At 42.4% G+C, this 13407-nt stretch overlaps 1 protein-coding gene across 3 annotated transcripts in view; it reads right to left on the bottom strand.

Annotated features, from left to right (window-relative positions):
• LOC111959492 (FERM and PDZ domain-containing protein 4-like) overlaps positions 1–13407 on the bottom strand; it is a 54092-nt gene that overhangs the window by 35342 nt on the left and 5343 nt on the right. The window contains exon 1 of one of the 3 annotated variants that reach the window (XM_023981105.3): positions 9171–9592. The exons of the other annotated variants lie outside the window; for them this stretch is intronic. Coding sequence (XP_023836873.1) covers positions 9171–9211 — 41 coding nt within the window. The 5' untranslated portion in view covers positions 9212–9592. Of the gene's footprint in view, positions 1–9170; positions 9593–13407 lie in introns of those variants that run through there. 3 annotated transcript variants of the gene reach the window in all.

Below are 13407 nucleotides of genomic sequence, written 5' to 3'. Positions count from 1 at the left end.
GATGGACCTCTTTGGCTAACCGGGAGATGGGTCTAGCAAGGCTAGCTCCAGGCTAATTGGTTCTTGCTTCGGGACAGTGACGCTAGCTAGGAGTGGCCACTCGAATAGCAGCTAGCTAGCTGCGATGATCCAGGTGAAGAAAAAAAAGGTTCAGAGCTTGCAGTAGGAATCTGGAGATATGGAGAAAAATAAGTCAGATTTGCTCTGGTTTAAGTCACGCTGTGCAGACTGGCGAGAGTTGTCCATGCTAGAGGTGGCTGATGACTGATGACATTTTGGGTAGCCTTCCACAAGCTTCCCACAATAAGTTGGGTGAATTGACAGAGCTGGTGTAACTGAGTCAGGATTGTTGGCCTCCTTGCTCGCACACGCTTTTTCGGTTCTGTCCACAAATTTTCTATAGAATTGAGGTCAGGGCTTTGTGATGGCCACTCCAATACCTTGACTTTGTTATCCTTAAGCCATTTTGCCACAACTTTGGAAGTATGCTTGGGGTCATTGTCCATTTGGAAGACCCATTTGCGACCAAGGTTTAACTTCCTGACTGATGTCTTGAGATGTTGCTTCAATATATCCACATAATTTTCCTTTCTCATGATGCCATCTATTTTGTGAAGTGCACCAGTCCTTCTGCAGCAAAGCACCCCCACAACATGATGCTGCCACCCCTGTGGTTCACGGTTGGGATGGTGTTCTTCGGCTTGCAAGCCTCCCCCTTTTTCCTCCAAACATAACGATGGTTATTATGGCCAAACAGTTCTATTTGTTTTATCAAACCAGAGGACATTTCTCCAAAAAGTATGATCTTTGTCCCCATGTGCAGTTGCAAACCGTAGTCTGTCTTTTTTTATGACGGTTTTGGAGCAATGCTTCATCCTTGCTGAGTTGCCTTTCATGTTATCAATATAGGACTCGTTTTACTGTGGATATAGATAGTTTTGTACCTGCTTCCTCCAGCATCTTCACAAGGTCCTTTTGCTGTTGTTCTGGATTGATTTGCACTTTTTGCCCACCAAAGTACGTTCATCTCTAGGAGACAGAACGCGTCTCCTCCTGAGAGGTATGACGGCTGCGTGGTCCATGGTGTTTATACTTGCGTACTATTGTTTGTACAGATGAACGTGGTACCTTCAGGCATTTGGAAATTTGTTCCAAGGGTGAACCAGACTTGTGGAGGTCTACAATACTTTTTCTGAGGTCTTGGCTGATTTCTTTAGATTTTCCAGTGATGTCAAGCAAAGAGGCGCTGAGTTTGAAGGTAGGCCTTGAAAATACATCCACAGGTACACCTCTAATTTACTCCAATTATGTCAATTAGCCTATCAGAAGCTTCTAAAGCCATGACTATTTTCTGGAATTTTCCAAGCTGTTTAAAGGCACACTCAACTTAGTGTATGTAAACTTCTGACCCACTGAAATTGTGATACAGTGAATAATAAGTGAAATAATCTGTCTGTAAACAGTTGTTGGAAAAATGACAAACATGTTGTTAACAAGAAATTTGTGGAGTGGTTGAAAAATGAGTTTTAATGACTCCAACCTAAGTGTATGTAAACTTCCGACTTCAACTGTATGTAAGAATGCTGTTCATTGACTACAGCTCAGCATTCAACACCATAGTACCCTCCAAGCTCATCATTAAGCTCTTGGCCGTGCCCTGTGCAACTGGATCCTGGACTTCCTAACGGGCTGCCCACAGATGGTGAAGGTATGATTAAACATCTCCACTTCGCTGATCCTTAAAAGTGGGGACCCACAAGGATGCGTGCTCAGCCCCAACCTGTACTCCCTGTTCATCATGACTGTTCACCCATCATCACATTTGCAGACGACACAGCAGTAGTAGGCCTGATTACCAGCAATAACATCTGCTAAACACGTGTATGTGACAAATACAATTTAATTTGATTTTGAAGGAGAACCCATGAAAACATTGCATCATTTCAAGCCAAAAGTATGAATGCTACACTTGAATACTTGTCATGCAACAGAAATGTAGAACCACTGTCATAGTGAGCCATTTAACAGGTCCATGTTGTGTAGCATCTCTCACTGTTTATTTGGCATATGTAAAGGTAACAAAATGGTGTAAACCACCTACATCACACGTGCAAAATGATCAGCAGGAGGAGAGAATAATTAACACAGTAAATGGAGCCAAATCCAGACCCCAGAGTGGTGTGAACATTTCACAGTTGTTGTCCATACAGTAAGGAGGGAGAGTATCGGTATCTAGCGCCGTGCATTGGATTCTGCTGCTGGGCAAGACCGTCTATCCATATTTTACCATTATTTAAAAAGAGCTGAATATTACATTCCCCTATTTGTAAGTGCTGATGTTGTTGCCATGGGAAACTACTACGTTATGGCAGGCAGTCTCTCTCTCTCTCTCTACCATTTCTCTATAGGGTATTTTACGTCGTAGCTAATCTCCTCTGTGTTGAGAAGAATTGACATCTGGGAATTAAACCACCCGCCAAGATCTGAGTATTGTTGTTGTGAGTGTGGTTGAAATCCTGCTGGCTCTTTGTCTGAACACTGTCTACATGTTATTCAGGGAGAGCCAGAACATAATCAAATAGAGATGTTCTTCCTCATTTAGCCTGGGAGGAACTGTGTCTGTCTGCACCAGTTCCAGTGCGAATGTGTGTCCTATGTTATATAAACCATAGGCTGATCTGCTTCTACTTATACTACCGTTCAAAAGTTTGGCGTCACTTCTAAATTTCCTTGTTTTTGAAAGAAAAGCATTTTTTTGTCCATTAAAATAACATMAAATTGATCAGACTTCGGGATGCTGGCCTTCTAGGCAGAGTTGCAAAGAAAAATCCATATCTCAGACTGACCAATAAAATAAAATATTAAGATGGCAAAAGAACACAGACACTGGACAGAGGAACTCTGCCTAGAAGGCCAGCATCCCGGAGTCGCCTCTTCACTGTTGACGTTGAGACTGGTGTTTTGCAGGTACTATTTAATGAAGCTGCCAGTTGAGGACTTGTAGGGCGTCTGTTTCTCAAACTAGACACTGTAATGTACTTGTCCTCTTGCTCAGTTGTGCACCGGGGCCTCCCACTCCTCTTTCTATTCTGGTTAGGGCCAGTTTGCGCTGTTGTGTGAAGGGAGTAGTACACAGCATTGTACGATATCTTCAGTTTCTTGGCAATTTCTCAAATGTAATAGTCTTCATTTCTCAGAACAGGAAAAGACTGACGAGTTTCAGAAGAAAGTTCTTTGTTGCTATCCATTTTGAGCCTGTAATCGAACCCACAAATGCTGATGCTCCAGATACTCAACTAGTCTAAAGAAGGCCAGTTTTTTTGCTTCTTTAATCAGGACAACAGTTTTCAGCTGTGCCATCATAATTGCAAAATGATTTTCTCCCTTGATCAATTAGCCTTTCAAAATGACGAACTTGGATTAGCTAACACAACGTGCCATTGGAACACAGGAGTGATGTGTGCTGATAATGGACCTCTGTACTCCTATGTAGATATTCCATAAAGAAATCTGCCGTTTCCAGCTACAATAGTCATTTACAACATTAACAATGTCTACACTGTTTTTCTGATTAATTTGATGTTATTTTAATGGACAAAAAAATTTGCTTTCTTTCTAAAACAAAGACATTTCTAAGTGACCCCAAACTTTTGAAAGGCAGTGTATGTGTATTCTTTATAAATATTATCGGTACTGTACAACTAATAAAATGCACTATCCCATTGCAACTGGCAGTGGGAAGCTACACAGAAGGCTTGGAGTTTCTGAATGTTTCCTGTTGAGAAATGCTGTGGAATATAATTGGAAATCAGTTGTAGACAGACGCACATACACACACACACAGAAATGTATTATACTATTGCCAGGCACACACACACCACTCAAACCACCATGGCAGTACTTTGCTGTACTTACAGTATAAACTGTATCAACGTATGTAACAGCATGTTATAAACAAATCACAAGTCGTATGCTATAATAAAGAAAATATTGAAATACTCTACAAAGATACTATTACGACACTGTGTATATTTCCATAGTTCACTTCCTTTCATACTGTACAGTATAAACCCTCCCCAGACCCTTTCCATACCTGTACAGTATAAACCCTCCCAGACCCTTTCATACTGTACAGTATAAACCCTCCCCAGAACCTCTTCATACTGTACAGTATAAACCCTCCCCAGACCCTTTCATACTGTACAGTATAAACCCTCCCCAGACCCTTTCATACTGTACAGTTAAAACCCTGTCCTGACCCTTTCATACTGTACAGTATAACCTCTCCCCAGACCCTTTCATTCTGTACAGTATAAACCCTCCCCAGACCCTTTCATACTGTACAGTATAACCTCTCCCCAGACTCGTTCGTTCTGTACAGTATAAACCCTCCCCAGACCCTTTCATACTGTACAGTATAACCTCTCCCCAGACCCTTTCGTTCTGTACAGTATAAACACTGTCCAGACCCTTTCACCCCCCAATGCTCATGTTAAGTCTTAAACAAACCCAATTCCCCTTGGCCACAGGGTTGCCTTTGAATTCTACTGTACATTATTGCAGTGCTGCATTCATGCACAAGCTTTAAAGCAAGAGAAGAAAACAAATGATTGCCTGAAACCTCTCTTTTTCCAGTTCTCTTTCTCAACGTTCCTTTTTTCTCTCTCACTCTCTTTCTTTCTCTCTCTCTCTTTTCACAAGCCAGCTGGATCCTCTACCATGCCATCTCCACCATACTTGTCCCCAAGAGGCCCCCCATTTCTAAAACAGACCTCCTCCCTTGTACTCTAATAAATATTCAGGGTAATCAAATGTTGTCCAGTCCAGTGAGTTATGTATGTGGAAACTGGATAGGTAAAATGGGCTTGACCTAGGCAAACTGATTTGATGAATGTCATTATCTAAAGCTTTAATGGTGAAGGCCTAGAAGAAAATTGAGTAAAACAACAGAAAGTACTCAAGTGCTGTAAGCGTTCATGTCTAGTTGTCTAAATATTCAACATACAGTAGCTTTGTTTTTAAGTAGGCTTTGGCTTCATGCTTCTAGAGAGTAAATATGCTTTAAGCCAAACAACCACTGGTTCTGAATTATAATCTCATTACAGTATACTCACAACTTCTATTTTAGACAGAGCGCTTCATTTTTATTTTTTTAACTCACAGGCATGGGGGAATCATGCGTTAAACATGCCATTACATACTTCCGCCCAAGTGCTTCTTTTTATATGACTTTTCATAAACCAAATGAAATGAGCTTTTACCATAAAGACATGCTGGCTGGATCCAACTAGTTTTGCATATACCTGTCAATAAGTTAAAATCTGTTTGGGGCATTTTGTAAAAATGTATCTTTTTATGTTGAACAGAGTTTTTAAGCTTTGAGGAGTGTTTATTTGTAAGTGATAAATATCTGAGGCTGTAGAAACCTGGTGAAACTTTGACTGCAAAAAAGTGTATTTTACCACCTTCATAGTACAGCAATGGACAGACACACCGTAGCGCTCACTTTTTATATCCTCCTTACCTGGTTTACATAGCTGGGCTTGTGAACCCCCCAGAAGAGTAATAATTGCTGGTCCTGTTCTTACAGATTGGCCTTCCTACTTAACCCTCATACTGTGGTAAAACAAGACTTACACCCATAATGTACAGATGTAGGTTATTCATTTGATTAGCCCCTGTTGTAGGAGAACTTTCCTGCAATGAAGGACATTCAAAGCCTGTAATGTATTTGACATTTAAAAAGTATTTTGAATTTTGTCATTTCCACTTTGAAATTTCAGACTTGATTTTCACTTAAGAAAAGGGTGTCAACCCGTACAAAAATGTCCATTAATTATAATCCACATTTCCTGTTGGTGCAAGATTATTGCACCAACAAGATCCTACATCTGTAGTTATCGAATAAAAAAACGATCAAAAGGGATACTATGTGTTTCAGTATCCTTCACATAATGATTAAAAAAATGTAAACAAAGCTTTCCCTCACACAAAAGATGATTACATGTTAGCCATGTGTTTTAGAGACATTTGCACAAGAAAGGTGCCATTGCTGCGGTGAGAGAAAAACAAGGCTGGAACAAGCTCTTCTGTGTGACAGCTGAGACGACAGGGTGTCGGTAGGCATGAGGCAGAGCCAAATATAAAAGAGATCTGTATTCTCCTGGATCTCTGAAACACATACAGTCTATTTATTACATTCAAAACATTCCATTTGCCATCATAAGATAACTACAGGGTGGACAGCTAGCCTGCAATGCAGGCTGGCAGTAGAGGAAGCCTGTGTAGCACTACAGTAAGAACACAATCATAGGCTTCATTATTAACAGTGACAGCGGTGCACTGACGTTAATGCCCCAACAGCAGCAACATCATAAACATTCACTGCCATGGAAAGACAACAGTGTGGAGAAACAGTGACATCATTTAAAGTAACAGGCCTGTCCTCCTTCGTTCCAAATAAGACATTTACATGGTGTTCCCCAAAACACACAGCAACGTTTTGTTTATGGTTATATTCAGAATAAAATAGATACAGATCTAGATATTCAGTGATTTGGTAAATCAACTAACTTGCACAAAAATGACTTGAGATAATCTTTAGTCATCCCTTGTAGAAGTCATTGCCATTGATTTAATAACTTGCTTTTCATTTGTCATTCAACAGGTATGGACATATTTCTGGGAATCATCCTAAACTCAGCAAAAAAAAGAAATATCCCTTTTTCAGGACCCTGTCTTTCAAAGAATATTCGTAAAAATACAAATAACTTCACAGATCTTCATTGGTAAGGGTTTAAACACTGTTTCCCATGTTTGTTCAATGAACCATTAACAATTAATGAACATGCACCTGTGGAACAGTCATTAAGACACTAACAGCTTACAGACGGTAGGCAATTAAGGTCACAGTTATGAAAACTTAGGACACTAAAGAGGCCTTTCTACTGTGGGACAGGTACAGGATGGCAACAACAGCTGCCTGAGTTACACCAGGAACGCACAATCCCTCAATCAGTGCTCAGACTGTCCGCAATAGGCTGAGAGAGGCTGGACTGAGGGCTTGTAGGCCTGTTGTAAGGTAGGTCCTCACCAGACATCACTGGCCACAACGTCGCCTATGGGCACAAAACCACCGTCGCTGGACCAGAAAGGACTCTTCACTGACGCAAAAAGTGCTCTTCACTGACGAGTCGCAGTTTTGTCTCACCAGGGGTGATGGTCGGATTCACGTTTATCGTCGAAGGAATGAGCTTTACACCGAGGCCTGTACTCTGGAGCGGGATCGATTTGGAGGTGGAGGGTCCGTCATGGTCTGGGGCGGTGTGTCACAGCATCATCGGGCTGAGCTTGTTGTCATTGCAGGCAATCTCAACGCTGTGCGTTACAGGGAATACATCCTCCTCCCTCATGTGGTACCCTTCCTGCAGGCTCATCCTGACATGTCCCTTCAGCATGACAATGCCACCAGCCCTACTGCTCATTCTGTGCATGATTTCCTGCAAGACAGGAATGTCAGTGTTTGCCATGGCCAGCGAAGAGCCCTGATCTCAATCCCATTGAGCACGTCTGGGACCTGTTGGATCGGAGGGTGAGGGCTAGGGCCATTCCCCCCAGAAATGTCCAGGAACTTGCAGGTGCCTTGGTGGAAGAGTGGGGTAACATCTCACAGCAAGAACTGGCATATCTGGGGCAGTCCGTGAGGAGGAGATGCACTGCAGTACTTAATGCATCTGGTGGCCACACCAGATACTGACTGTTAAATTTGATTTTGACCCCCCCTTTCTTCAGGGACACATTATTCCATTTATGTTAGTCACATGTCTGTGGAACTTGTTCAGTTTATGTCTCAGTTGTTGAATCTTGTTATGTTCATACAAATATTTACACATGTTAAGTTTGCTGAAAATAAACGCAGTTGACAGTGAGAGKACGTTTCTTTTTTTGCTGAGTTTATAAGTCTTTCATTGAGACACTTGACATCACACGTGTTTGTTTATCAGGAAAATGTGACATTTAATGTGATATGAGGTTAGATGATAAACTGATGTCACAGCCATAGACATGCAGTGTTGCAGATTGAACCAGATTCAACAGAGGCAAAGGGTCTGGGAAACCTTTCATCTTACTCAGAATTTTTACAATATACAGACAGACATACAGATTCCAGTCACCTTTCCTCTCATTTKATGCTGCATAGCCTAGTTATAACTGCATGGCACTGTAGTTGAGTTTTGTAAATTACATATGTGCAAGTAATGTGGTGACATGATCAAGCTGCAACCTAATCAGATGCAACAGCATTGACAATATAGATTGGCAACTCACCCTGGGGGCTGAACACACTTCATATCATATTGAATTGTTGTCTGCTAGATGCTGACAACAGTATATGTAAATAGTAGGCTTAAAATAACACAACATGGCAAGATTTCTGCCTCATAGCACACAACTGAAAAGTCATTGCAATCATTAACAAATGTTTCCTCAGTTCAATCTATAAGAACCTCGAGCTAAATATACACTTATTCAGTATTCACTCATGTCTAATTACTATCATCATATCTTTGTCATTATTTTACGTTTTATCCATTACAAAATACAACTTTATAAACACTCCTGTATAAATATCTAATATTCCATTGAAAAAAGACAACTATCTGATTCATCCAATTAAACATCAACCAAAATATGATTTTCAGTTCAGTGTCGCTGACACCCACTTATTCATGGGTGTGTGCGTATGCTATAAACCCCACCATAAAACACTCCAGTACATATGCAACAGAGTCAGTGTAATGCAAGATTAAAACCTGACCATATATTCACATTCTGAGCAAAGCACCTCATTAAGTTTACACACATGGACCACATCACTTCAACCACAACACTCCCCCTTATCTCTCACTCTCTCACTGTCTCACTCTCTCAGTCTCTCTCTCTCTCTCTCGTGTGAATTGCATGCGACAGCACTCAGACTGTCATTACAATAATCCTTTAACAGTATGTGCCGTTTCTACAATCATTACACCAGATTCCATTCTAAATGGTGCTTGTTAAATCCCACGTTTCTCTGTAAATCATACCTGTGGGTAAAGTATGCACCACCACCTATTACACAAGTGGCATCGAAGCAGACAGGCAAATTCAACAGCATCCATCCGACTCACCCTGACAGCTTTGGCATCTTCACAAAGCTAAACACATCCATGTGCGCAGCAGACTATGGTCAGTCCTTCCAAGACTACAAATCGACCATCTACTTCACGTTGCTGGCTCCATTGTGCCACTGTCTTTAGCACTGGGGATAAATAATGCAGGGAGAAAAAATCTGGAGCTTCCACAAGTCAGGTGGAGAGATTAGTTCTCTTGTCAGGGCTTCTGCATGCCTGAGTGATTGCTGTGTCCTCGCCTCAGCAGCACAAATCCACCGCCCCTGGAAAAGAATCTGGCAGTGGCGCTTCACCCGGCTACATCCTTCAAAGCATGCCTCCATTCAGCTGCGTTAAGCCACCTTCATTTAATTTCCATCGCAGTGGAATGATGTGCAGGGGCCGTGCAGTAAAAACAGCTTTGAAGAGACACAGCGAGAGGGAAAGCGATGGGAGACACAGAGAGAGAGAGAGAGAGAGAGAGAGGCATAGAGCGAGGGGCTGAGTGAGAGGGGGGAGAGAGAGAGTGCAAGAGAGAGGGAGAGAGCGAGAAAGAGAGGGTAGGCTGTAGGGGGACGCTGGGGTTGTAGGGCACACAAATCACTGCTGATGGATGGAGCCTGTTCCTTGAATTCCTCCTCTCCTCTGCAAAGGGCAGTCTCATCAATTCCCACCATCATGTGTTGTGTTTTGAGAATGAAAGTATGGAGGAAGGAGGAGAGATCACAGCAGCAGCGTGGGTGTTGCTCAGCAGGGAAACGAGGTGGTCGTGGCAGGGTGAAATGAGGTGAAAGGGGAGAGAGAAGAGAGAGAAGAGAGAGAGAGAGAGAGAGAGAGAGAGAGAGAGAGAGAGAGAGAGAGAGAGAGAGAGAGAGAGAGAGAGAGAGAGAGAGAGAGAGAGAGAGAGAGAGAGAGAGAGAGAGAGAGAGAGAGAGAGAGAGAGAGAGAGAGAGGGAGAGAAGAGAGAGAGAGAGAGAGAGAGAGAGAGAGAATGATTGTAAAACAATACATGAACACCAAGGCCATAGAGGAGCAGAAGGACTAGCTGCAGGCAGAGAAGGGAAAAGGACCCTGTCATTCTCTTCAGTGGTTGTATAGCTAAGGTCTCCACCATCCACCCTCGACACCAGCTCACATAACCACATCTCCAAACAACTTGACATGGCCATTTGAGAGGACACACATTGATTTCATTATTTCAGTCAAAACACCTAGGACATTATTCCTTTATTGTAAATCCCACTGAAATCGTTTTTTTTGTGTACAGACCGCAGAGCTGTAATGCTATGTTAAACGGCAGTATGCAGGGCAGCTAACCTATTCAAATCAAATCAAATTTTTATTGGTCACATGCGCCGAATACAAAAGGTGTAGACTTAACTGTGAAATGCTTAAATATAAGAATATATATTTAAAAAAGAACCTTGAAATAGTATCAATAAAATAACAGTAACGAGGCTATATACAATGAATTCCAGTACCGAGGGGTACGAGGTAGTTGAGGTAATCAGGATAGATAATAAACAGAATAACAGCAGTGTGTGTAAAGAGTGATAAAGTTTTTCTGTGTGCGTGTGTATGTGTGTTGTGTGTGTGAGTGTTATAGTGTGTGTGTGTGTGTGTGTGTGTGTGTCAGTGTCAGTGTAGTATGTGTGAGTGTAAATAGAGCCAGTGCAATAAAAATTATACAAATAATTAAAATTAAGGGGGTCATTGTAAACAGTCAGTGTGGCCAGTATTATGGCTTTGGGTAGAAGCTGTTCAGTAACCTTTTGGTCCCAGACATGGCAATCCGGCACCACTTGCATTGCGGTAGCAGAGAGAACAGTCTATGACTTTGGTGGCTGGAGTCTTTGACAAGTTTTAGGGCCTTCCTCTGACACCACCTGCTATAGAGGTCCTGGATGGCAGGGAGTTCGGCCCCATTAATGTACTGGGCCGTATGCACTACTATTATTCCTTTATTATAGTGCTTTGCAGTCTGATGCCGAGCAGTTGCCATACCAAGTGGTGATGCAGTCAATCAAGATGCTCCCAATGGTGCAGTGCTATAACTTTTTGAGGATYTGAGCGCCCATACTGAATATTTTGAGCCTCCTGAGGGGGAAGAGGCATTGTCATGCMCTCTTCTTTACTGTATTGGTGTTCGGACCATGATGCAGCGTAGCAAAAATATTCATACAACCTGTAATTTAAATGTATTTTTATTTGGATTTCATGTAATGGACATACACAAAATAGTCAAAATTGATGAAGTGAACATTTTTTTAACCTGTTACATAAAAATWAAAAAAATWAAAAAGTGGTACGTGCATGTGTATTCACCCCCTTTGCTATGAAGACCCTAAATAAGATCTGGTGCAACCAATGACCTTCAGAAGTCACATAATTAGTTAAATAAAGTCCACCTGTGTGCAATCTAAGTGTCACATGATCTCAATATATACACCTGTTCTGAAAGGCCCCAGAGTCTGCAACACCACTAAGCAAGGGGCACCACCAAGCAAGATGCACCATGAAGACCAAGGAGCTCTCCAAACAGGTCAGGGACAAAGTTGTGGAGAAGTACAGATCAGGGTTGGGTTATAAAAAATATCCGAAACTTTCAACATCCCACGGAGCACCATTAAATCCATTAATAAAAAAATGGAAAGAAGATGGCACCACAACAAACCTGCCAAGAGAGGGCTGCCCACAAACTCACGGACCAGGCAAGGAGGGCATTAATCAGAGAGGTAACAAAGAGACCAAAGATAACCCTGAAGGAGCTGCAAAGCTCCACAGCGGAGATTGGAGTATCTGTCCATAGGACCACTTTAAGCCGTACACTCCACAGAGCTGGGCTTTACGGAAGAGAGGCCAGGGAAAAAAAGCCATTGCTTCAAGAAGAAAATAAGCAAAAACGTTTGGTGTTCACCAAAAGGCATGTGGTAGACTCCCCAAACATAGGAGGTATTCTGCTCAGATGAGACTAAAATGTAGCTTTTTGGCCATCAAGGAAAACACTATGTCTGGCGCGAACCAAACACCTCTCAACACCCCGAGAACACCATCCTCACAGTGAAGCATGGTGGTGGCAGTATCATGCTGTGGGGATGTTTTTCATCAGCAGGGGCTGAGAAACTGGTCAGAATTGAAGGAATGATAGATGGCGCTAAATACATGGAAATTCTTGAGGGAAACCTGTTTGTTTTCCAGAGATTTGAGACTGGGATGGAGGTTCACCTTCCAGCAGGACAATGACCCGACGCATACTGATAAAACAACACTCGGGTGGTTTAAGGGGAAACATTTAAATGTCTTGGAATGGCAGTCAAATCCCAGACCTCAATCCAATTGAGAATCTGTAGTATGACTTAAATATTGCTGTRCACCAGCGGAACCCATCCAACTTGAAGGAGATGAATAGTTAGCTGTCTATTCATGCACGCTTATGTCCTCTATTTTTTTTTTGTTATTTCTTGTTTGTTTCACAATAAAAAATATTTAGCATCTTCAAAGTGGTAGGCATGTTTTGAAACAAGTGATACAAACCACAAAAAAATCTATTTTAATTCCAGGTTGTAATTCCAGGCAACAAAATAGGAAAAATGCCAAGGGGGGTGAATACTTTTGCAAGCCACTGTAGGTTCTTAGTGATGTGAACACTGAGTAACTTGAAGCTCTTGACCCACTCCACTATAGCCCCGCCGATGTGAATGGGGGCGTGTTCGGTCCTCCGTTTCCTGTAGTCCACGATAAGAACCTTTGTATTGCCCACATTGAGGGAGAGGTTGTTGTCCTGGCACCACAGTGGCAGATCTTTGACCTCCTCCCTACAAGCTGTTCCACCGTTGTGTCGTCGGCAAATTTAATGATGGTGTTGGAGTCGTGTGCTGCCACGCAGTTGTGGGTGAACAGGGAGTACTGGAGGGGACTAAGTACACACCCCTGAGGAGTACCCAGTGTTGTCAGATGTGTTGTTGCCTTCCCTCACCACCTGGAGGCGGCCCGTCAGGAAGTCCAGGATCCAGTTACAGAGGGAGGCGTTYAATCCTAGGGTCCTTAGCTTGGTGATGAGCTTAGAGGGCACTATGGAGTTGAACGCTGAGCTGTTGTCAATGAACAGCATTCTCATTTAGGTGTTCCTTTTGTCCAGGTGGGAAAGGGCAGTGCGCAGTGCAATAGAGATTGTGTCACCTGTGGCTCTGTATACAGCTAACTGTATATTATCCATGTCCTTGGTCAGCCATGACTCYGAGAAGCATAGTATATT

This window comes from Salvelinus sp. IW2-2015, linkage group LG36 (genome assembly GCF_002910315.2).
Source record: "Salvelinus sp. IW2-2015 linkage group LG36, ASM291031v2, whole genome shotgun sequence".
NCBI classification, from domain to species: domain Eukaryota; kingdom Metazoa; phylum Chordata; class Actinopteri; order Salmoniformes; family Salmonidae; genus Salvelinus; species Salvelinus sp. IW2-2015.
This window is presented reverse-complemented; position numbering and strand designations above follow the sequence as displayed.